Source organism: Mustela putorius, unplaced genomic scaffold, assembly GCF_011764305.1.
Source record: "Mustela putorius furo isolate JIRA1106 unplaced genomic scaffold, ASM1176430v1.1 tig00001433_pilon_pilon_pilon, whole genome shotgun sequence".
In the NCBI taxonomy this organism is placed as follows: domain Eukaryota; kingdom Metazoa; phylum Chordata; class Mammalia; order Carnivora; family Mustelidae; genus Mustela; species Mustela putorius.
In genome coordinates, this window is record NW_025421741.1 from 391389 (window position 1) to 416795 (window position 25407).

Consider the following 25407-nt stretch of genomic DNA (forward strand, 5'->3'; position numbering starts at 1 on the left):
TCCAGACCCTGCTCTCCCGCGCCTGGATGGGGCACCACTTCCCAGGTGTTTCCTACACCAGGTCTCACCCTAAGTCTCGTGGGGAAGACGGCCCCACCACAACCCAAATGCTCCGGCCCCATGGCCCAAACAGATCTGGGTAACAGGCACGCGAGTGTATTTTTATAGGCGCACTTCTGCACGTAGGATGTGTGCATATGCACACGGCCGTCTATATGTGCACGCGTGGGTAAGCAGGTCCACCTGTACGTGTGTAGGACAGCACAAATGGAGAGATGCATACACACGTGTGTGCACACGTACACACACATATACGTACACACGTGCATACAACGTACAGACGCGCTCGCACACACAGCCGCGGCGCTGAAGCACACAGAACAAGGACATGAGCCTCGTTCAGGAAGAAGGTCCCCAAGCCCGCTGCAGAAGGCGCCTTTCAGACCCTCACTACAGACCAGAGCCTGGGTCATGGGCTCTCACGGCCTGGCGTCCGAGCCAAGCCAGGCCGGTAGAAAATCACTGGATTTCACGTACTGAAAACACATTTTGATTCTCTCTGGATCTGGCTGAGAAAGTGGCCCATGGGGACGCGGAGGCCGTGTGACATCCCCCCGCCAGGCCAGCCAGCCCCCGCGCGCCAGCGCTGCTCCTCCACAGACTGGAGGGTGGGGACGGTGAGGGGTGTTGGAACCAGCAAGGAGAAGCCCGGTCTTACCCTGCTGCTCTCGGCCACTCTCTGCGCAGCTTCCCGGGCCATGGCCTTGGCGACAGACGTGGAAACCGGGGTGCCCTGTGGCTGCGGGAGGATCCGGCTGGGCGAAGGGGACCGCCTCCCCGGGCCTGAACCCTGCAGGCTGGGCGGCTCCAGCATGTGCCCGTGGGCCGGGGCCGGGACCCCACCCTGCTCCCAGGCCCCGTCCATGGCGACGTGGGGACCCAGGTGTTCATCTTTGGTATCAGGGGCTCCGGCACTTGCTAAGGGCTTCGGTGTGGGAGCAGTTCTCGGGTGGGGGGTCGGAGGCACCAGGAGGTCAGGGGGAATGGCAGCAGGGGCAGAGTCCATGGACTCGCCCTGGGCAGAGAGGGTCCGCACGGTCACGGCCTTGGCTTCCAGGCTCCGCAACCGCACGATCTCCACAGCTATGCTGTCCGCCACGGGGGAGATGACCTCAGCCACCTGTGCACAAAGAATGCCCATCACAGGCAGCCCACCTGCCCGCAGCCTCTCTCCCTGCACCTTGCCAGATGGGGGCCAGCCCCCAGACGGCCACCCGTGCCCAGGCGCTGGGGCCCGATCCATGCCCAGCTCCACCCCATGCCCGACATGGAAAGCCTCCGAGAGGGGCGCGGGCTGGAGACTGCCACAGATCCCACCCCCCACAGTTGGTGGAGGTTCTTGGGCCCCAACGGGGGCCAAGCCTTTCATTCCATGTCCAGGTCCAATCCAGACGTAGGTGCGGGGGCCTCAGAGGCATCAGAAACGAGGTAAAACTGCCAGTTGGATGAGGGGAGAGGGGCCCAGGCAGGCAGAGGCCAAGATGGGCTTCCTGCTGTCAGAGAGGACACACTTCTGCAAGAGCACAGCCTGCCTGCGGGCTTCCCCATGGGGGGAGCACAGGGGAGCCCTGGGGGAGGAGGGGGGCACAAGGGAATCCTGGGGGGAGAGGGGAGCACAGGGGAGCCCTGGGGGAGGAGGGGAGCGAAGGGACAATGCCCCTGAGGGTGGCGTTCTGGAGGACCAGGCAGGAGGAGCTCAGAGAGGCATCTGCATCTGACGCGTCAGCCCTGGGTCCTCTGGAGGAACAGGCTGGGGGTGGGAGATGGACAGAAGCTGCCTCAAGCCCGTGTGTGTACCATGTGCCAGGACAAGGCTGGGGCCCATACAGGGTCCCTACGGCGGCCATTAAGGACACAGGCACTCTGGGAGCCAGGCCGGCTGTGCGTGGATGTGCAGATGTGCCCCCGCCCCTCTGGCTGGTAGTATCAACTTTCCAGCAATAGCTGGTGGAGTTTCTGAGCCCGTCATCACCGGGGAAGGCCTGATTTTGCGGGGCTGAGGGGTGAGTTATCAGCACTGAGGGGAGAAGCACAGGCACTGCCCACGGAAGGTCAGGCTGTGGCCATGGGAGCCGGGCAGAGAGAATTCTGGGGAGGAGGAGCCGCAGGAGAGAAGGGAGCCATCCGTGGGGGCCGGGGGGCACTGCAGGTGCTGTTCAAGACGTACTGGTGGATCTTGCTGGGGGAGAGAGGGACGCGCCCCCACCTCGTGCTCAACCCTCCAGGAGCAGGTGCGGTTCAGGCCCCGGCAGTCCCCACGCGACCCCCCAACCGGAACTCACCCTCTGCCCTTTTGCATACACGCCGTAGCCAGACACGTTGGCCCCGTTGGACAGTCCAGAGGTCGTCAGGGCAGGTGGCTTCCAGGAGACCTGGATGGTAGCGGGGGTGGCCCCAGCATGGACGGTGACATCTTGTGGGGGCGCCGGAGGGCCTGGGGGCACAGAAGACCGCACTGTCAGGGCACAGCCCTCGGGCAGGGGAGTGGCCGAGAAGCTCACTGCTCTCACCTGGAAAGCGCTCTGGCTCAAGTCTCCAGGACGGAATGCGAGAGGGCACGCCACACCACCACACGGGAGGGTAGGGCAGGGCAGCAGGAGGGCAGCAGCTCCTAGCGTGCACCGCAGCCCCGTGACTCACCTGGGCGTCCGTCCACCCTCTGGGACCACCTGCGCCCTGTTCCCAGTCTGCCAGCGTAGACGAAATTACCCAGGGCCATGGGACTGGCTCAGGACGCCTCAAGGAGAGCCCAGCCTTGGGCCGAGGAAAGCGCTCTCTCCCCTCCCTCCCTCTGCTCGTGGACTTGAGAGAAGATAGTTGTGGACCACATGTCACCCATCTTCCCACCCCGTGGGAGGGGACAGAGCCGAGCGACTGTCGTGCCGTGGCCAGTCTGAATGTGCTGTGTCGTGAGTGGCCAGTCCAAGCCATGCCAAGGCCATGGCCATGGCCCCGGTCATGCTGGAGGCTCCCAGGGACAGCAGGATGGCCCGCGCTGCCTGCCACCCTTTCCTCCATGTCTGTACACACTTATCCACATCCTCCTTTTGAATGTGGCATTTCACTGGGAAAGGAGCATATTTCTAACTGCCGGGGGGATGTCTCCAAGGCCCACAGACCGCACGACCTTGCAGTAGTTCCCCCAACGTTTGCACTTCCGGGGGTGGGGGGACTGTCCCCTGAGGATTCTCTGCATGCCACGCACTTCTCCTCACTGTGTCCTTTCCATCCTGGGATCCTCACGCGGGCCTGGGGTTCCAGCATGCCCCCACTCTGCATGTGAGGAAGTCAAGCTTCAAGGTGCTGAAAGCAGGCTCACACCCACACTTCCCTGTAGACCATGTGCAAAGGCAGAGACGAGTCCACTCTTAGTAACACGCTGCGATAAAGTGCTTCAAGACGTCTGCACAGCCTGGCTCGGAAGTGAAAATCTACCAGGATGGTTGATTTACAGGTGACGTATTGCCGAAGAAAGGTGTGTTCAGAGTCTGACTCAAAGAGCCGGTGTCCCGTCCTTCCCTATTCCCCCGGCCACTCCCCCACTCAGCCCTGATTTGGCTACGGCAGGATACAAGGTCTTGGCCTTACAACCAAGACGGCCAGTTGTATCATGCTAAGATGCAAACAAGCCAGAGGCAGAATAGGATGGAGATAAGAAAGTGGACCCTAGAGCCTCCCTGCCCAGGTTCAAGTCCTGTTACTTGATCTGCCAGTTACTAACATGGGACCTTGGACGATGGTCTTTTATTTAATTAGTTTATCTTAAAACAGACGTAATACAGTGCCTGTTGGCAACAACGGCTAGGAACTAAAACATCATCACGATTATTATTCTACTCCAGCTCAGACAGCTGTGCTAGGTTTCCAGACTTCTGTTTCAGTAAGACGTGGCCCTATGGCTGACTCCTGGTGGAACACGAGCAGAAGCGACGGGTATGCCCAGGTGAGCCCACCGAAGGCTCCCCAGGTGAACTTGCAAGGTCCTTCTCCCTCTGGTTGTCTGGGAAGGAGGTGATCCTTGGGGGCAACCCCAGGAGCCACAGAGTAGAAATGGTGAAACCAGGAGATGGACATACCTGGGTCCCCAAATCACCACCGGAAGAGAGCGGCCCATCAGGGAAATCTGTATCAGAGCCAATCACAAGCCAGCTCCAGAGACATCATGGCTTCCAACATACAGTAAGTCATCAATACAGCCAACTCCATTAAGCCACGAGATTAAATGGAACTGATGTGTGGGCACAGTGCTTGTAACAGTGCACGGGCTCAGAGTATGTGCCACCTACACGCTCACTGCTATTGTTTCTACTTGACTCCAAAGGGATTGGGCTCCTCACCCTCCCATAAAAGATCTTGAAATCTCCACCCTCTACATCAGAGGATTGTGCCCCTTGTGTCTGGAGGGCACAATCCTTTTGGTCAGGGTCACTTGTTCTGATGGCCATTGGTAGCTGGGTGGGTCTGATCAGACTCAGGGGATTTCGTGATGATGAGTCTGGTCTCTGTCTCTGAGGGGGACTGTTCTTTACTAAGCACTCACTGCATCAACCCGAGTGCTGTCCATCTCCCTTCCCTGTGATCGGTCACCATGGTGGACTCGCCCCGCAGAGCGTGGGAAAGATCATGGAGGCCCTCAGCCACTCAGCTATATCACTGCCAGGGCTCTCAGAGACACTGTGGGGCACCACTTCCCCATATCTCCCCAACACTGCCCTCCTGACCTGGTAGCATCATAACATGAAAGCAATCAGTGGTTCTTGTCAGAGCCAGGCCGCTCTCCTTTGCTGACGAATAACACCCAGCAACGGGAAAAGGAGCCATGCCTCATGGTGGAAATCGGCACCTCGAACCACTTCATAAGGCCTCCCGTGAGTATGCCCTGTGTGATTCAACCTATGCTACAGGGTAGAGAGAAAGTGGACAGCATGTGACCTGTACCTTGAAAGGAGGGAAACACAATAGCAAACCCTACACTTAACCAAATTCCTCTTTATTCTCCCTTAGAAGTCTGCCCGGCTCACTTGTACGAGAGATGGAGTCCAAGCAGGAAGTGGTGGTCTTGCTGGATTGTGGAGTTAGAAGTCGGTGTTCGGTGACGGTGGACATGGTAGAAATTGAGGAGAGTGGTCTCCGAGAGTGATGATCCAAGGCAAGAGGATCCGTAACCTCTGCAAGCCCATTCCCCTCAAACTATTTGGTGACCCCTAAATCATGCCTGTGTGGGCCGGCAGGAACACAAACAACATAAAGGAAAGTAAACAGCCGGAAATCTGTAGCATTCAGTACTGATTCTGGCAGCTGCCGAGTGCTACAAGGAAGAATTTGGAGTTCAAGTCCTTCTAGGTTAGAGAAGCTTGAGCTTGCTGTTGGAGACACAGAAGGTCCATATCACAGAAATTGGGATCATACCTCAGGGCTAAGGGCCACATTCTAAAGGCAAAAATGAAATATACTCACTGAAAGAAGCATCTACAGGATTTAGATATGTCACAAGTAATATAAGTGTTAGAATAAACTTCAACACTCTGTAGAGGTGTTGTTACAGCTGTTACTGGGGAAGAGAACAGAATCCAGAGCCTCTCCAGGGCACAATCTACAATGTCCAGTACATAACGGAAGTCGCTGGATGTGGAAAGAAATGAGAAAATATGATATATAATCAAGAGCAAAAACAGTCGGTGGAAGCAGGCCCACAGATGACCCAGCTGTTGGAATTAGCAAAGACTTTAAAATACTTATTAAAAGTAAGTAAAAGAATGTATAAGCAAGGATAAATGTGGTAGATGAAGAGATGGGAATCCCAAGAGAGATAAGTAAATCTTAAAAAGAACCAAGTGAACATCCTAGAATTGAAAACTACAATGACCAAAAGAAAAATTTCATTCAATGTTCTTTTTTTTTCCATTTAATGTTCTTTATAGCAGATTGAACACTGCAAAAGAAAGAAGAGATAAACTTGAAGACAGAATAATATAAATTATCCTGACTGAAACATAAAGAGAAAATGATTTTAAAAAATAAATAGGAGTTCATAAATCTGTATGACAACAGCAAGCAATCTGACTTAGCTATAATCAGATCCTCAGAAGGGAAAAAGATAAAGTAGAAAAAAATCTGTGGAAATATAAAGTCTGAAATTTGAAGATAAACTACCACCACTATCACCCTTAGATCCAGGAATATCAATAAATTTCAGAAAAGATAAGTAGAAGTAAAAGTAAGCCTAGGCACATTAGAGTCAAATTACTAACCATCAAAGACAAAGAGAACAATCTTGAAAGAACCAGAGAATGAAGGGGACAACAGGAAAGAGAGCTGACTCCTTACACAAATAGGAAAAGCCAAGAGAAAAGGAATGATATTTGTATAGATCTGCAATTTTAAAAAGTCTAGAATTCTATATACAGAGGAAAAAATATATTTTTTAAGTTTTATTTATTTAAGTAATATCTACAGTCAACATGGGACTCAAACCCATGACCCAAAGCTCAAGAGTTGCACACTCTTCCAACTGAGCCAGCCAGGTGACCCCAGAGAAAAGATATTTTTAAATAAAAGTGAAATGATGAGATTTTATTTTTTAAGATGACCAAAAGAACACTGAGAGAGAAGCTAAAGGAGGTTCTTCAGAGCTGAAAGGAAATCATACCAGCTGGAAATATATACCTACAAAAAGGGATACAAACTGGTGGAAATTGTAGAATTATTGGGAAATATAAAAGGCAGTTTTTGTCAAATTCTTCAAAGGCGATTGAAGCAAAATAATAATGTATTGAGGGGTTTACAACATATGTAGAAGTAAAATATATAAACACAATAGTAAAAATGAAGAAACATAAATGGAATTATACCTGGTACTATTCTTTCCTTGTAAATACATTATGTTATTAATGTAAGCTCGTTTTTAAAGAATTTCAGTTATTTGAGAGGCAAAGATAGTGACAGAGATAGTGAGAGTGAGCACGAGTGGGAAGGGGAGGGAGAAGCAATGTCCCTGCTGAGCAGGGGGCCCTACACAGGGCTCAATCCCAAGAGCCTGGGATCATGACCTGAGCCAAAGGGCCACAGGGCCACCCAGACACCCCTGTAAGCTAAGTTTTAATAAGTTAAATATGCATGTGTTACTCCCTATGGCAATCTCTAAAACAAGAATACAAAGAGTTATAGCCAAAAAAAGTCAATAGAGGAGGAAATAGAATAGAAAAATACACTTAGTGTACCTCCCCCCGTCCCCCAAAAAAGGCAGGGAAAGATAAAGAGAAAAACAAGACAAATTGAAAAACAAAGAGCATATGGCAGACTTAAACCACGTTATACCAGTAATTATACTAAAAGTAAAGAAACTAAAGATTCCAATTAAAAGGCACAGATTGTCATATTGTTATAACACCACGACCCAACTGTAGACTATTCACAGGAGGCATACTAAAAATAAAGATACAAAGAACTTGAAAGTTTAGAAAAAGATATAACATGTAAGCACTCAGCATGAGAAAGCTGGTGGTCGTATGAATATCAGACAAAGCGGACCTCAAGACGAGAAGTAATACCAGAGACAAAGGGGGGCATTTCATGATGAGAAAGGGGTCAATTCATCCAGAAGAACTAACAATTTAAATGTGTATGTACCTAATAACAGAGCTTCACCATATATAAAGCAAAAAAAAAAAAAAAAAGAGAGAGAAAACTAAAGAGAAAAAATAGACCTATAGACAATTCTCAATAGCTGGAAAGACTGAGCAGACAAAACCCAGCACGGGTATGAAGATTTGAAGAATTCTATTAACAGGTCTCTCGTGCCCCATCTGGGAAGTGGCTTACCTTTCCTGCAGCCACTGGGCACTCTATATACAGGCTTCTGGTCATGGTCTGCCTTGAATCTTGGGGGCCAAAAATATCAAGCCAGCCCCAGCAGGCAGGGGGACAGTATAGCTCTGGAGAAATGACAGCCCGTCTCTCCTCACTCAAGCACCCGGTACACCTGGCACTGGGAGGGTGGGGGATGTACAGGGCGATGCTTAGCCCAGGCTAAAGGGAAGAAGTCTGGCCACCTCCACTGGGCAGGGCTGGCGTCTGCAGGGACCACAGGATCCTGAGGCTGCCAGTTGGAAATGACACGCCTTGTTTGTCTAAGCCCTTTTGAGAGTTTTTTTCAGAAGATGGTGTGTGCCGTGTTGCAAACGCTAAAGATCATCTTCAATTCTGATCTGAAATAAACCTCTGAACCCAGCTTTCAACAACCCCACACCTAGAACTGAGGTACCACAGTGGCTCCCACTGAAAACACTACATTCCCTGCCCCCTACAAGTCACACGGCCTGTGTCACCCTAGAGCACACACACCACCCATCCCTCTGCTGACGTCTGTCCCTGGGACGAGCTCTGTGACCTTGTGACCCCACCCGTGATGTCCTGTTTCTAGTATCGGCTTGCTGAGGACCCACAGATCTCTCTCCCTGTTGGGGGAGGTGTGGCTTCTCATAGAGGGAGGACTCTGGAATGCATGGTACCAGCATCACTGGTACTGATGTGCATCACTCTATCCAGACCAGTTTTCTGAGGGCTAGCTTTGCATCCTGGAGCTGATGTAAGAGTTCAGGAGCCCCATGAACTCTTTCAGGGTCCCCCGTGTTCCCCTGATCACCTGGCTCTGGCACTTTGATCAGCCCCAACAAGGGAAGCTGATTATGCTACCAGGCCTCATTAGTCTTAAGGACAATGTGCCAGAGCTGAAACCACTCTGGGATTTTCCTCAGCACTCGCTTCCACATAAAGTGAAATCACAGCTGAGGGACAGGGTTCTATGGGTGAAGGAAGACCTAGACCCGCTGTACCGCCCGCCCCAGCCCAGTCCCGGCGTGGGCCCGGAGATGCTGGCGGCATGTGGGGCTGCTCAGTATAAGTCATACCTGACATGACCAGCCCAGGAATGGGCTGGTCTAGGAGCACCCCTTTTCCCCCACACAGGGAGAAAAGAGGCAAGAGGCCTGCCTGGAAAAGAAAGGAGGGGGCGATATCCTCCAGCGCCATTCACTGCCCTCACCACAGTCAGAACATCGTCCACTGTGTCCCCCCCCCACCCCAGAATTCATGCTGAAACCCTAACCCATTGGTGATGGTGTCAGGAAGCAAAGCCTCCGGGAGGAGCTGATGTCATGCCCGCGGAGCTCTCAGAGGGCCCTCACAGCCCTTACAAAGGAAGCCCCACAGGTGCCTTGTCTCCTCGCCCCTGTGAAGACACGGGAGAAGATGCCGCCCATGAACCAGGACGCGGGTCCTCTCCAGATCGGACTCTGCGGCGCCCCGGACTCCGACTTCCAGCCCCCGAGACCGTGAGGAGCGGCTTTGTGCTGCGTTTGGGGGTCAGGCAAGGGCCAGGATGTCAGGGACGGGGAGCTCCCCTGTGGGACGCACCCTGGGCTCACATCTGGACCCATCCTCTCCGTCTCACTGTGAGCTTCTCTAGAAGCCCCTCCCGGTGGCCGCAGCGCCTGTGTTCCTCACCTCCCCCGAGCCCCGCCCCCAACCCGGTGCCTGGTGTTTCTGGTTTCTTGACCCCCGCACCCCCAGCACTGACCATGTGACTGCACAGTAAGCATCAAGGCAAAGAGGTGTTTTCATTTTCCCAGTATTCCCGGTTGGCACCGTGGCCAGTCAGGAAATCAAAGTGTCACAGGAAACAAGTGCGCTGGCCCTTTACAGTCCCCTTCCTACTCAGACATCCCCCCCTCCTTAAGGTAGCATCTGCCCCACGTGCCCAGGACTTCGATGCTGTGTAGGTCAGACTCTAGTTGATGGTGGGTTTTGCCAATGCTGGAGAACACAATGAAATAGAAGCAAACCCACCACGAACCAAGAAGCCCATCCCGTGTGCAGTGGGAGACTTGAGGCAGCGGAGCAAGTGCTCCCGGACAAGAAATGACTTGTTTGTAAAACCCACTGACCAGTGAGGTTGGGCGCGGCCGGATTCCTTAATCACTGGGCTAAGTCCAACAAAGAGGATGCTGAGACAGGCATTTCCAGGGCATCTCGTGAGTAACCCAGGACGAAGAGAGGCTCTAGAGGAAACAAATTATGCCCCCAAATATCCTTACAAAAATTACCTCTTTTGCTCTGAGAAGGCTGCTCTTCCCCCAGGTGCCTGAGTCCCCACCTGGCACAGCGAGCCTGCTCAGAGGGGGCGCCACAGCGAAGACCAGCACCACGGAAATTTCTGGAGGGCGGACTGCCCCATGCAGCACGGGCAACCCGGAAACGAGCAGACCTGGCAGGCTTGTGCACCTGATCTGCTCTTTACGATTTCCGACGATTTTCCGTAGCAGATACGCCCAGAACCCAGAAGAGCGTCGACAACAGAATCTCACACCTTCTCCATAAATTCAGCCACGTGTGTGATCTCAGATGAGAGAGAGAACGGTTTTGCAGGAGGGCAGGCACTTGGCTTGCTGTCCCGCTCCATGAGCACACCTGTGGGAGGGACCCCACGGGGCGGAAGTCCTCTCGTGCCCCCGAGGGAGGCCTCACCGCCTCCTGTCTTTTCTAGGCTGGCCTCTTGCCGACGCCACTGTGAGAAGCAGCATCTTCAAACACATGGTCCCTCTACAAAGTCCACATAACTCCCCCCGTCTCTCTCTCTCCCTCACACACACACATTGCTGCGTCTCCTTCCAGAACAGTGCTGCCTGGAGGCCGCCCTCCCCGCCTGCTCCCGCGCCGCCGCCCTCCCCTCTCCCTTGGGGTCCCCGTGGGAGGACGGGCCTCACCTGCAGGCAGCGTGGAGAACTCCACAAAGGCCTCCTTCTTCTCCCGTTGCTCCAGGGGCAGCTGCCACGGCATCTGGTGGGGCTTGGCCAAGACCTTCACCTTGTACGCCATGTTGGGCCTGAGGTTGAGGAACTGGTACTTGTACCTGGCAGCCTTGACGACATCGAGCTCCTCCTCGTTGAGGAAGATGACGTGGCTGTAGTTGCTGTTGGTGGGCAGCCAGGAGAGCTGGGCGGAGATCTGGGTGATGTTGTCCACCCTGAGGTGGGACGGGGCCACCACCACGTCCTTGCCCACCAGCAGCGTGCACTGGAGCTCGTCCGAGCTGCCCCTGCTGGTGATGCATTGCACAGAGATGCGGTAGGTACAGGCCGCCGTGTTGAGCTTCTCGATGAGAGCCTTGGTTCTGCTCCCCAGCATGAGGCTCACGCGGGTCTCCTGGTCCACCAGCACGTTGTAGCTGCTCACGGTCCCCCAGCCCGGCGGCACGGCCGGGGGCTCCCAGGCCACAATGACACTTCGGGCGAGTTGCTTGATGAGGGTGATTTTTCTAGGGTAAGGCACGATGTCTTCTCCGATCTCGTCGATGTTCACGCCCAGCGTCCCCGCACCGTTGTCCGTGACGCCGGCGTCTATGTGAGTGGGGGCATGGAGGTCCAGAATGTTCTCCCCCTCCAAGCCAATGCTGGCGTGGTTGATGAGATTCTGGTCCTGTTCAGTACCCAGGCGCGACTCATTGTCCTGGACAAAATCCACAAAGTTGGAGGGCACCAGACCCCTCTGCCCGTCCAGGAGCTCACCTGTTGGCACAAGGGCAGTGAGATCACCTGACCGTCCCATCAGGGCCCCCAAGGTCCCGCCCCATCATCTGTGCGGCTCCTCAGTGGGGCCATCCGGTTGAGCAAGAGGACCACAGTGGATTCCATAGGTCTTTACAGGAGTCTGCCCCAATGTCCCCTCCTCAGGACCCTGCTTCCTGCCACCTGCTACCCCCGAGTCCATGAGGCAGGACGGCCTCCGCCTTCATGCTTATCCTGAGCTGACACCACAGTGTTGACGCTGACGCAGTAAATGTCTCAGACAGACCAACAAACATGCATGGCATGAGAGCTTTGGAGGTAAAAAAAAAAACAAAAACAAAAAACAAAAAAAAAAACCAAACCAAAACAAAAAAACCATCCTCCTATTATCTTTGCCAGGGTGATCCTATGAACAGGAACTAAAAGGTGACCTTCCCCCCTTGCAAAGCACTGCATACGTTCTAATGAGGTCCCCAGCGTACCACCTGGGGTGACAGAGAGACCATCTGCGTGATGCCAGACCACGTGTAGGTCCAGTGTCAGAAAATGTCATCGGATTAGCTCTTGTGGCGACGGGCAGCCACAGGGAGAACCTGTTCTTATTTTGTGAAATGTTCTCTTTATAGCTGGGCTCAAAGCCTACTAGCAGCAGGGGCCGGAAAAACCGAGATGGCTTTGGAAGAACCTCCAAGATGACACAGCCCGGACAATCTTCTGGCACCAGCAGGACAGGGATTCCCCCCAGCACCTGGCAGGAGTCTGGGGGTGCTGATGCCGGAGGTCCCATCTCGGGGGACATGGGATGGATCCCGGGGACAGCATGTGACCGTTTAATGGGCCCTGGAGGGCGCCTGGGTGGCTCAGTGGGTTAAGCCGCTGCCTTCGGCTCAGGTCATGATCACAGAGTCCTGGGATCGAGTTCCGCATCGGGCTCTCTGCTCAGCAGGGAGCCTGCTTCCCTCTCTCTCTGCCTGCCTCTCCATCTACTTGTGATTTCTCTCTGTCAAATAAATAAATAAAATCTTTATAAAAAAAAAAATTAATGGGCCCTGGATTCTCCCGGAATGAAAGGGGACGCCGACTCTGCTCCTGGTGCTCCGTCCTCTGGAGGGCGTGGGTCTGGAGAGAGCCCACCTGGCTCGCCTCCAGCGCGCTCGCACACGGGGAGGGGTGAGGACGACACTGATGGGGATAAGCAGCAGGCCCTGTCCCAGCCACCCTGCACCGCAAGTCCCCTCAGCCGGCCCAGGAGTGGGCACACACGCTCTGTATTCTACCCGGAGGGAAGCTTCCCCCTGCCGCACAGACAGCGGACCCCTGAGCTCTGCGGCCCCGTGTAAGCAGGCCTCCAGAAAGCCAATGTGGAAATAATGCCCGGTGTGAATATTCCAGAGACTGTGAGCCGGGGTTTTCTGGTGGCCGCCGTGGGCACATGTTTCTACACCGGTCTGAAAATCAGTGAGTGTGCTGTGAGCTCAGGCTCTGTTGTTGCCTGTCGTGGTTTCTGGGGTGGCCTGCCCGTGGTGTAGCTGATGTCCACCAGACCTCGGGCCCAGCAAACACTGGCGTGAGAGCATCTCTCAGCCCCGAGAAAGCTCCACGGGGCCACAACAGAGAAACATGCTGGCTTCTCAAGAACTCATCCTGCTCAAGAGCGACCATGGGAAGAGATCAAGCCCCTTCCATCCGTACAGGCCAGCCGAGCCTGTACTCGGGCTAACAGGTGGGGGGGGGGGGGACGGCGAGGCATCCCAGAGGGAGGGGTCACATTCCACATCGGAAGCTGGGGCAGGGATCCAGCAGGACGTGGGCCAGACAGCAGCAGGAGCCGGAGGTCGGTGGGGTTGCCCTGAGCCAGTCTAGGCCACCACCCATCCTGCTGGGGAAGGGGTCAGCTGGGGGAGCCCAGGGGGCTGGGGCTGTGAGATGGGAGAGGCAGGAGATCCCCTCTGGGACATGGTGTGGGCCGCAGCCCTGGGGTGAGGACACCCTCCCATAGAGGGCCGTAGGAGCCGGCCCGGCTGTCGGGGCCCCTCGCAGACTAGCAAGGTGGGTGGCCCGGCCCCAGCACGCCCACCGGGCCGCACCCCAACTGACCTTCATAGAAGCCGTCCTCGTCCATGTCCCCGTAAACGTAGAGGTACTTCCCTGCCGTGAGGGGCAGCTCGGCCTCGGGGTTCTCATTGGGCCCGTCGAAGGGGTTGTAGCTGGAGGAAGGAAGGAGAGCCTGGAACGGGTGGTCTGCGCGGGGGCCGAGGGGGCACCCCGCCCCCCCGCCCCCACACCGCCCCGGAAGGAGAGGGCGCGCGTGGGGGTCTGCGTGCCCGGGGACACCTGCCGCGTCTCCGGCAGTGACACGTGCTCAGATCCGTAAGCGGAAACAACAGCTCACCCTGCAACCCTCTTGTACGTGTCATTTAGCAGAAAGAGAGCCATATTCCCTCTGCTGTTGAGTGATGTGCTTGTTTTTCAGTTTCCAGAAGGGCGTGACCCTCCCTTGCCGCAGGAAACACTCCCTTGCGTCCTTGTTAATGGGTGAGGACTATGTCACTGAACAGACCAACCCATTCCGTTAACCAGTGTCCCAATGCTGGGGATCGATGTCGCTTCTAATCTTTGGTGAACGGGATCACCATGGCGGTGATATCCACCTACACACTGTTTGGCACACTGCCACGTGTTCTTCCCAAAGGTAAGTCCCAAGGAAGCAAATTGGTTTGCTCAAAGGCTCGGATATTTTTAACGTCCGGGTGACCACAGCCAGAAAGTCCTGCACAAGCATGGAGCACCACGTGCCCTCCCCTCCCCCGCAGGGTATGAAGGCGCCCTTGCTCTCAGGTCCCCAGAATACTGGGAGGAATGTATTTTATGGTCATGCCCAGTTTGCCAGGAACAAACTGGAACATTTAAAACTTTGGTTTTAAAGAACCAAAGTCGGATTTTCCAACTTTGGTTCTTTAAAATTTTAAATAACAGAAAAGGCCCCGATAAGAAAAGTAAAACGGCATTCCCGGTAGTCGAAGACGACAGCCACGTCCTGTAAACGTATAAACACGGCACCATGATGATTCACACACACATCAGCCCTGGGAGGCTCACCGACACTGTCAGGGACGCGTTTGAGGTGCTCGGCGAGGAAAGCAGAGCTAATCACAGGGTGAGGTACGGCGCCCGCCCAAAGTCACCAGCTCCCTAAGTTGGGGGGTGTGGAACCAGAGTCCGGGCCCCCCTAGCCCCCGTCCTATGTGGATTTCATGGCACGGAGTCGGTCTGCGGCTCCCTATCTATGTCCCAGGGCCCAGGAATGCTGTGCAACCACCCGAGGGGTTTCAGAAGTCAGTAATGGCCCGGGGCCCTCTGCACCAGGAGCAAACCCAGACCTGTGCTTACTGTGAAAGCCCAGGGCTGGAGGAAGTGGGGAGACAGTTTGGCAAGGGGACCAAAGGCCCTGGGGCAGGGAGCTGAGAGCCAGCCCGGTGAGAGGTGAACGCAGGAGTGTCGAGGGACGGGGACTGGCAGGTCCCCATCATTCGCTGTGGATCTGATCTCCAGAGCAGGGAGGTTTCAGGAGTGGGAAGGTAGGGTGTGACCTGAGCGGGTTTGCAATTTGCAGAGACCCCCAGGGTGCCCTGTGCATAGGGGCTTGCAGAGGAGGGGGAGCAGGAGGGGGAGGGGAGGAGGGGGAGGAGAGGAGGGGAGAGGAGAGGAGGGGAGGCTGCCGGATCAACGGGCAGAGCGGGAGGGGAGGAAACTGGGCTTTGCCTGGACACACAAAGTGAGGGGCTGGGGCCGAAGGCTTCGCAGGTCAGCATGAGTGGAGAGGGACACACGCACTGAGCCAGGCCCACAGGCCGGGGCTGGCATGGGGAGAAGGGAGGGTCGGGGTCAGTTTGGGGTGTCTTGTTGAAGTCGTGAGGGTAAAGCACCCTGTGCACCCTAATCCGCAGACAGAAAGAGGGAAGGCCCCGTGCTGCCGTGGCATCCTCGTGCAAGGCACCGTCGACAACACGAGATCTGTGGCTGCAGAGAGCCCGGGGGCTCCCAGGGCAGGCAGTGGGGGTGGGCCCAGCTGCGGGGCGAGGCGCTGCTGACGGGGGGCAAGCATCGGGGACACGGTACATTTTACACGGTGACTTGTGTCCCACGTGAGCGACTTCCATCTAAACAGAGGACTGGGGGCTCTGGGCGGGGGTCCGAGGAGCAGGCAGGAGCTGTGGGGACGCGCGCGCGGTCTGCGTGAGGTGAGGGCACCAACCGCCATGGGAAGTGGCATCAAGATCGGAGCTTCTCCTGTTTTCAGTTTGGGGAAACCTCTTCCCAGGGGCCTGCCTGAATAATGTTGGTGTTCGGGCCCCGGGAAACCCCCCAAACTTCTGCCTTTCCCTTCAGGGGGTGCCCCCACCTTCTCTGTGATGCAGAGCAGGCCCTGCTGTCCTGGGGCCCTGTGGCTCCTCCCAGTGCTGGGGTTAGGGTCTCTGCAGACAGTGTGCGGGATGTGTGCGGTGCAGCCAGCATTCGGAGCGGGGTGCCAAATAATTCCATTCCTAGGTACGGACCAACAGGCTTCCTAACAGAGAAGCTGTGGCCCCAGGGAGCTACATCAAATGTTTCTGTTATCTGAGCAGCAGAAGTGTGTTTTCATTGGCAAAATGAATGGATTGCTAATCAGAAAATAATCTGCTCATGAGCATAATAGCTGTCAGAAATGGCTCTCGCTGGAGAAAACAAAAGAGTGTGGAAGGTGCTCCGCGTGGCTAAAACCCAGGTCAGTCCCGCAGGCCGGAGGCTGGAGGCTCTGCTGGGGGTGGTGTCTTTGGGCTGCAGGCAGACTCGGGGTATCGAGGACGAGAGCCCGGGTCAGGGCCAAGCGTGAAGAATGGCAGAGACGAATGTTTCGTGCTGCTTGTTAGCATCTAACTCATAAGTGTCGGCGCCAACAGCAGAATCTGGAGTCCGGCACGCTTTCGGTAGAAGCAGGTCGAGAGCTGGTGGGGACCTGGTGGCTCTGCGCCCATCCTTGAGTCGTGCGGACCCCGTGGCACGTGCGTTCTCGCTGACCGTGGACACGGCAGGCCCCCCATGAGAGACGAGCCAGGGAACCATGGCCCACACAGAAGCGAGGGCCCCAGGAGGCCAGGGACCCGTGGCTCTGCACCAGAGCATCCCCCGGGTTTCAGCCTGCCGCCTGCCAGGGCTAAACTGTGCCCCCAAAACCTGTGCTCACGTCCCAGCCCCCAGGTCCGGGATCTTGGCAGATGTGATGACGTGAAGATGGGGTCACACTGGAGTCAGGTGGGCCCCGATCCGGTGACCAGCATCCTTACCGAGACTGAGAGGAAGCAGGGCCACACAGGGCGCCGGCCACGTGAAGACAGGCAGAGCCCACAGGAGGCACACGTCACCAAGGGATGCCCAGGGCCACCGGAAGCTGCGAGAGCGCCCAGCGCCCAGCGAGCAAGGCCTCGGGAGTCCCTAATGTCGCACTTCCTGTCTCCGGGCCCCAGAGAGAGCGCACCCCTCGGGGCTCCCTCGTAGCTGCGGAGGTCCAGGGAAACACTCTTCGCATCAGAATGAACAACAGACCTTCCTCGTCCGCCCACGCCGGGCTGGTAGAGCGGGTGCCTGTGGGCGAGGGCCCCCGGGCAGTGCTCCTGGACCCACGGCCTCCTCGCCTCCCCCACCCCCGCACCCACGGCCGCTCAGGAGCAGAGCGGAGTTTGGCACTTACCTGTAGCGGGCAACACACAAGTGGACCTTCCCCGAGTATCTCTGCTTGGAGGTGCTGGGATTCCGTGCATTGTCCATCTGTCAGAGACGCAGACGGTGTTCTGGTTAAGGCTCTGTGCCGGGAGCACCCGGGGACCCCCTCCAGCCCTGCCGGGCTTCCTGCCCCAGACAGCAGCCCTCCTGTGGGACACCAGCCCTGAGACGAGGCGGCTCCCTCAGTGTGGGCCCCCCAGTGACACGGGGGATGTTTATAGAAACGCATCTCCCCACCCCACGAGTGGACCTGAGGTGGGCCCTTCCCTGACCCACGGCGTGGAACTCGCCAGGCCGACAGGGCAAGTGTGCTGGGCCTTGGCGTATGTCTGTGAAGACACAGAGATGGGCAGTGACCGTGTCATCTGCTCACGGGGGCTCAGCCCCAGGACAGAGACGGACACTGCCCATAGAGCTCAACTGTCAGAGGGTGCCGAGGCTGAGACATGAAGGAAGACTGCCTGGAGGCGGTGACCTGAGAGTCGGTAAAGACTGGATATGGGAAGTTGTGGGATGGAGGAGCAGGAGGAGGGAGGGGGAAGAAAGGCAGGAGGACCTTCACGTTCCCACCAGCTGCACGCACGCCGGCCAGAACTCACGTCTGATTCAAATCTGCATCTTGGGCTGGCGGATCGTGACAGAAAGGCAGGCTTGACGGACAAAGGCTCTGGCTTGTCACCAGGGAGCGGGAGGGGCCGGATGTAGTCCCCAATCACCGTGCGGCTTCCGACGGCACTCTCCTGACCTGCCCACGACACGAGGCAGTGTGAACAAGCACACGGTCCTGGCGTTCCCCGGCATGCCTGTCCCCTCGTTGCCGTCCGCCTTGGGGTTTCGTGTTGGGATCTGCCCCCTCCCGCCCTCGGTGCCCATGACCAGCCTGACCCCTGCCACGCTGGGCCATCCCTGGGGGCGGCCACTCCCACCCCTGAGGATGGTTTGGTGGCAATGGTGTTGGTGCATGCGATGAGAAGGTCCCATCACAGGGAACTAAAGGAGGCATGGAGGAGGTGGGTCTCCCTTTCCCTGGCTGCCATGTGGGAGGCTGTGATGCTCGGTGATGCTGCAGCCACATTGCCACCAGGAGGAGAGTTGGTCCCATCAGAGCGCTCATAGAGGGGAAGCCACCAGATGGGGGGACTGCTTCCTAGGGACACAGTTGGAGCCCCCAAGTCCAGCTGCTCCGGGAGCTGGGCCTACCAGTTCCTCATCCTGTCGATAAGTAAGTTCCTTTTGGCTCGCACTGGTTTAGGTCAGCTTTGTGGTTATTTACAACAAAAAGAGTCCTAACACACAAGCTGGCAAAGGGCCAGGCATTTTTAGGGTTCCAACGTGAAACACAGGAGCACAAGCCCCCCCGCCCCGACCTCTCTGTCCCTGTCCGTGGCAGTCACACTACAGGATCGCCTCCCTGAAGACATGACCTGCTGCATCCCGGGTGGGAAACACCCTGTGATTCAGTGTAAGGCGGGAAGTGTCCCATGTCCCACCTGCCAGGGGCCCCACGGCTCGGCCTGACTAAGAGAACGGTGAGAAAGTGCCGCTAAAAAGGACTCGGTGCCACAGCAGACACGGGGCTCTGCTGGGGCATCGGATCCTGGGGAGAAGGGGTGTTGCCTGGTGGCTGCCCACTGCGCTCTCCATCCAGGGCAGGTGCTAGGCCCACAGCAGCACGAAGCACTGTGCTTCTCATTGCCTGGGGCCGTAGGGTACTCGGTCCCTAGCCCATGGCCAGTCTAGCCAGCACCCTGTGAGTGGAGATGAAGGGCCCACTTTTGGGCAGAAGCTTCTGGAGCAGGTGTGTGAGTCACTGCTTCCTTTTCCCTTTGATGGAATACTCCAGACAGAGAGGCTGTGACTTCCAGCATTCCCGAGTAAGGACAGGGCAGCCAGTCCCCAAAGCTGGGCACGTGAAGCCCAGGCACCGTGGGGCTATTCCGGTGCTTACGGTCTGCTCTCACCCATCCTGACCGATGACCCCCCGGGGGAGCGCGGCCCATATGAGAGGAACGCTGTGGAGTCTCCTCGTGTTCACACTTGGATCACACAGCCCGGTCCTCGGGAGGCGGGTGTCCCCTGCCACCCAACTCAGAGCGAGCGTGAGACGAAAGGCAAAACCGTCAGTGCCCTCAGCCGTGCTGGCCCCCATGCGCTCCTCCGTGGTGGGTGCTGCGGTCTCTGAGACTCCACCTGGACGCAACAGCGAGGGCCTGTGCTCACATCCAGTGTGGCCCACAGTGCAGCCCATGGTCCCTTCGGGGCTCCCAATCAACCCTGGGTCTCCCGGGGCACCCACCCATCAGAAAATGCCCAGGGGAGGATGGTCCCCACAGGAGGGTTTTCTTCCGTCAGCAATGTCGGCCTGGCGAGGGGGAAGCCAAGTGCGTGTGGGCCCTGCCAATGGGGGCCCCCCCCAGGGGCAAGGTCGCACATCGTTCCGTGAGCTCAGTCCAACCAGATGGCAGCTCTTCCCGATGGCTGCACAGGAACCGTGGGACAAACCTACTCATCTACCATGGTCCCAGCAACCGGCTTGGCACCATGTGCCCCTGCTGGCTTTGCTTCGGCTGAGCACCCATGTCCACCGTCGTGAATCACACCCAGTTTCCCAGAGCCGGCTCAGCACTGAGCCACGCCCACCACACTCACAATTACACACTTGCCGGGAGGAGCTCACGCAGCAGCACCAAGACACCACGGTGAGAAGGGCCTGCCTGCCACGTGCGGCTTGGCCCAGGACAGGCATGCAGGGGCACAGGCCGGGCGTGTGACCAGGCCAAGCACCTGCCTTCCCTGGCATCCTAGGCCTCTGGTGCGAGACGCACAGAGGCACCATGGGACCAGACCCTCTACACCCTACACCCCCAGGCGGGAGCTCGGCATACACAGGGCCGTGGTCTTCACCACGTGTGGCGCTCTGCAGGGCCTGTGTGGATCCTGTCTCTGCTCTTGGGATCTGACTGTGTCCCCAGCTGAGGTTGCCGTCACAGCTCTGAGCGCAGCCCTGGGAGTCACCACACGTGCTGGGGCCGTGAAAAGCACGTCCTGGCCAGACTTCCACGGCCACTCACCCTGAGAACGTTCATTTCATCGGGTAAGAGCTGAAACCCTCCTGCGTCTTCCTACCCTTCAGACAACACGGCCCCAGCCTCGCTTCCTGGAGGTGAGCACCTGCAGCCGCCTGGTCGAACACGTCCCCCTTCCTACCCTGGGTGGTCTTCCACCTTGTCACCCTGTCCTCACACATCTGTGCAAGTCATTCCTCTGTCCCCTTGCTTCTTGTCTGTCTGCACCCACCGGGAGGAGGCTCTCTGTGGGGCCCGGCCGGCCGTTCAACCTCACAGAGGCAGCCCCCAGACCCGGCCTGGGTGCCCCGTGCTCTGGGGACCCCGTGGAAGGACTTGCCACATGGCACACCAGCTAACGGCTGAGCGGGACAGGAGGGACAGCGCTGATGGGAGCCAGGCAGGGAAGCGTGATTGACCGAGGAACAGGCAGCCTCGCGTTACTGTAACGTTATGGGGCCCTAAGAAACCCCATGCTATGTTTTGACGACAACTGGAAGTCTGGAAACGCTATCCTGTAAGGAATTCCAATGCGGGGTTCTGACACTCACTTCCCCTTAATTAACACGACAACTTTCAAACAGGTGGGTGTTCTTGCAACCAGGATGACCTGTGCGGGTGGCCCTTGGGTGAGGAGAGCTCTCCCCGACGGCCCAGGGCAGTCCTCTGCATCCAGGCAGGAGCCTAGCCGTGAGGCCACCGTGCAGACTCAGTGGTCTTTCTGCCAGATACAAAGACAAAGTCGCTCCTCTAGCTCCCAAGGTCAGACCATGCTGCTCCCGCCCTGCTCCCTGAGCATGAGTGGGACGTGCACCACTGTGACCCTCAGGGCCTTCGTGGGAACAGGAATCTGTCCCCACGTGGATGCCGCTGGGCATGAAAGCTGGGAGGCAGCCATGGCCCGGGGGTGCACCTCACAGACCGCAGGGCCGGAGCTCCCCACTTACCCCCAGGAGCTATGTGACGGCCTCGGTCTTTCCCTCTGCAGAGTGGGACCAGGACAGCCCCTGCCACACACAGCTGTGCCAAGAGCATGTGCCGACACCCACAAGGGCTTACAGCAGGGGCTGCAGGGTGCCTGCTGTCACCCAGAGCCCCAGGATGCCGGTGTCCGGCGCGGGGGTCAGACACACGCCCCACTGCGGGGCTGCTGGCCACACCCCCCACCCCGCGACGTGGAGGGAGGGGTGGGCACTTACCTTTGCTGATGGAGTGGGCGAGTCCGTTCATGAACTGCGGGAAAGGCTTGCCGGACCTGGGGACGTCCAAGGAGGTCCCAGCGCTGCCCCCCAGCAGGTCTATCTTCCCAGCGTGCTGCCGGAGCCGCTCCAGGTCCTGCGACAGCAGGCTGAACTGCTCACTCTGCGTCCGGCATTTCTCCTCCAGCTCCCGCACCTTGCTCTGCACGGCAGAGGCACGGCGGGCGGTCAGGGGTGTGCAGTTGCGGGGGGGCAGGGGGGACTCGTGCATGCAGGGGCGTGCCTACAGGGGTGTGACGGGGAGCTGCCTCCTACCGCCACGGGAGAACAGCGTCTGATAAAACCAGGCGTCCCCTCCCCGGCCAGACATGGGAAACCGTGCATGCCACGCAGCCCGCGAGCTCTCAGATCCCAGCCGGCGTGGACGGTTCTGGGCTGTGGGTGCCGCCCGGCACTTGTGGCTGGCACGCCTCGCCACAGCCGCTTGAGATTCGGAGTGTGAGGCGGTGGCACAGCCCAGACTTGCGGGGCAGCTCAGCGGCCAACCCGCTGATGCGTCTTTCTCATGGGGATGCCCACCCCCTAGCCTGCAGCGCTCCAAGGAACACTGCTCTGGCGATGAAAGGAAGCTCTTTCTGCTGGATTCGGTCAGCAGCACGGCTGCCGCGTGCAGACTGGCAGAGATGTCTCTGGAGCCCTGGGGAGGGGGCCTCCCTCGGACACACATCAGGGAAGGGGCAGCTCCCTCCCGCCTCTGCTCCTGTCCCGTCCCTTCCCCGCTGGCTCTCAGGGTGGGGGACCTCACACGCACGCTCACATCCCCAGACGCTCACGGACCACACTTCCGATCCTGGTGCAGACGCAGGGCTCCGTCTCACCAGGGCGCTGTCTGCAGCGGGGCGCCCAGGCCACAGAGGGTCGCACGGAGGGTCAGCTCTATCCCCACCCCCGCGGCACCCTCTGCTGCTGCTTCCCACCCCACACACCGTGGTCCATGGGCCCCTAGTTACTTCTCGTCTGTCTCTCCACGGGATGCGAAGCTCCAAGCCTTCACTCTTTCTGCTTCCCGGAGACATCCTCAGTGCTTTTCACAGAATCGGGCACATAGTAGGTGCTCAGTAAGCATTTGCCCAATCAGTGAAAAGAGGGAGCTGCTGACTGGCAGTGTGGTGCCCTATCTCGTCTGCGTGGAGTCCTGCCTCGTCTCTGTTCCTCACTCTGTGATACACGGAGAATCCCATCTGCTGCATCATTAATTCCGAGGGCTGCCTGGGTACCCCCCGCTCGCAGGTCGGCTCCATGAGGGGAGAACTGTCTGCGTCTTCCCTGCCATGTCCCCAGCACTTGGAACAGGGTTGGGTACGGAGTCGGCGCTCAGCAGACCGTGGCTTTAACGTGGGTGTGTGTGCGGGATGCAGGGACAGCCGGAACAGCCCCGGGCCTGCGGAGGGCCAGCAGCGGACACGCTCCGCCTCCCCCCCTTCCTCCCCTCCCCCTCCTGTCTCCCCGCTCTCCTCCTGCTCCTCTTCCTCACCACCTCTCCCACTTCCTCCCCTCCCTCCTGCCCGTCTCCTTCCGCTCTTCCTCTTCTGCTCACCCTCCTCCGCCTCCTCTTCCCCTTCTCTGGCATGAAGCTTTCCAGCTCCTTAGTATAGAATGAAATGCTATTTATGTCTGTGATCAGAGATTTCTAAAAATAAACCCAACACATCCCAAGCCTATAATTAATTTCTTCGATTCATTAAAAAAAAAAAAATCAGCAGGATTCTTCTTTCAAAAAGCTGAATGAGCTTATCTGCGATCGCTGCTTCCCCAGGCAGAGACGTGAGCTCAGCACTCCTGGGCCCCCGGTGGGGGACCATGCAGGACCCCGCTACAGGGGGGCCGACCCCAGAAAAGGGGAACTTGTCAGATGCCCCGAGGTCTGGGGCCCTGACTCTCCCAAAGCATTTGCTCCAGGGCAGAGCCGTGAACCCCGAGGGACAGGCAGAGTCCTCAGATGGGGAGAGCTGGCCCTGCACGTCCTGGGACGATCGAGGTTCAGTGGCTGGTAGAACACGAGCACTGTCTACGTGGCCAGGAACTCATTTCCACGTTCGTTAGGAGAAAGGCTGGCAGGTGAAACCCTCAGTACTCCGTGTTTGTGAAAATGACCCGATGGAAACAGCCCGTAGAATCCTCACTCTGGACCACGCTAGAAATGACGAAGCCAGAGTGACAGAGAACAGATCGGCGGTGGTCCGAGCTGGGGCCCCAGGCTGCTGTGACGTGCAAGGAGCAATGGGACAGGGGACGGGAATCTCCACGTGCACCCAGCCCCGCGGAGCTCTATGCTGAAGGAACATAAAAACAGGAGAAATCCAAGTGCAAACAGATTTAACCTGCGGTGGTGCCATGGGCAGCCGGCCCGCGCAGTGGAAGTCTCCGTGGTGCACACGCAGTGCGGCCGAGGTCCTCATGGGCCTCCTCTGGGACCTAGCGTTCCAGATGCACCGGTCACGGGCGGCCGCTGCGGGGGCTGACGTGGCGCTCTGGGAGAGCACGGGGCCCCGAGGCGGAAAGGGCAACAGGCGTTCCCGGACACACCCTATGGGCTCAGACACGCCCTAGGAACGGCAGCACACACTGGCACCTGACAGCTGCCGTCACGGGCCACTACGAACGGGTGTCCTTGGCATTCACGGCTGGCAGATACAGCCCCTGAGCTCTCTGGGAACGTCCCTCGGTGACCCCCTCCTTCCAGGACTGTTGTCTTGTTCAGGGGTCCCCGTCACGGACAGCGAGTGACTGGGACACGCCATCTCCCCCGGCGGCTTGCCCAGGACGTGGCGCTCTGAGGAGTGGTTGGTGACATGCAGGTGAGAGAGTCCTGGGAGCAGGGGGCGCACGGCGGACTTCAGAGCCTTGGTGTACCCAGATGTCCAGGGACGCTGCTGGGGCATGCCGGGTGCGGGGAGCTCGGGTGAGCCGGAGGACGCTGGGGGAACAGAGCATACGGGAGCACGCGTGTTCTGTCCGGAGGAGACTTCTGCTCAGCCCTGGTCCAGAACCATGAAGGCAAAACTTCTAGTCTCCCAAAAGGAGCAGGGGCTCTTTATTTTAATGCAAAAATCTCTCGACGTTTAAATGTTGGCAAGTGAGTCAGAGGCCCATCCATGTCTGGACTATCGGATCTGGACACGGCCGATCTGGAACAGCATGGCTGCTCAGTGACCCCAGGCGTGAAAACCCACAGCAGCTTCCTCGGACGCCTGAGAGGAGCCAGACAGGCAGGGGCGCAGGGGAGGTGCGGTTCGGTGTGGCAGGCAAAGCTCCCCGTGTCGCTCCGGTAGTAGCCGGCGAGGGGAGAGGCCTGGCCGCCACGCTCCTCTGCTGCAGGCTGTGATGAAAGCCAGGCTCAAGTGCACACAGATGCGGAGCATGCAGGCCCCTCGGCATTTGTCCGCAGCTCTGCGACGTCCTGCCTGCACCCTGGGGCCTCCCGCCACCCATGCCCACGGAAGGTGCCCCCGAGGGAAGCAAGTCTAGCTGACGAGCCTGGTCTGGGAGGCCTCAGGGAACCAGAAACCCTCCGAATCCACGTCTGGACATGGGACCGTTCAGAGGCTTCCGTTCCAGTCTTCTGTCTGCTGTCCTGTTCTGTCCCCCATCTGCTCAGGAGTGGGAGGACTCCTGACGCTTGAGCCCGTTCACATATCTTGAAAACCTTTACCGTCACCAACAAACGGCTGCTTCTCAACAGTCATCATGCTGAGGAAA

General features: G+C 57.7%; 1 protein-coding gene across 9 annotated transcripts in view; it reads right to left on the minus strand.

The window, feature by feature from the left end:
* RIMBP2 (RIMS binding protein 2) overlaps positions 1 to 25407 on the minus strand; it is a 204784-nt gene that overhangs the window by 24476 nt on the left and 154901 nt on the right. For all 9 annotated transcript variants that reach the window (XM_045087627.1, XM_045087628.1, XM_045087629.1 and 6 more), the window contains 7 exons: positions 21649 to 21850; positions 17984 to 18129; positions 17353 to 17429; positions 13722 to 13831; positions 10824 to 11624; positions 2343 to 2494; positions 719 to 1180 (listed from right to left, as the gene is read on the minus strand). In XM_045087627.1, coding sequence (XP_044943562.1) covers positions 719 to 1180; positions 2343 to 2494; positions 10824 to 11624; positions 13722 to 13831; positions 17353 to 17429; positions 17984 to 18129; positions 21649 to 21850 — 1950 coding nt within the window. The remainder of the gene's footprint in view (positions 1 to 718; positions 1181 to 2342; positions 2495 to 10823; positions 11625 to 13721; positions 13832 to 17352; positions 17430 to 17983; positions 18130 to 21648; positions 21851 to 25407) is intronic.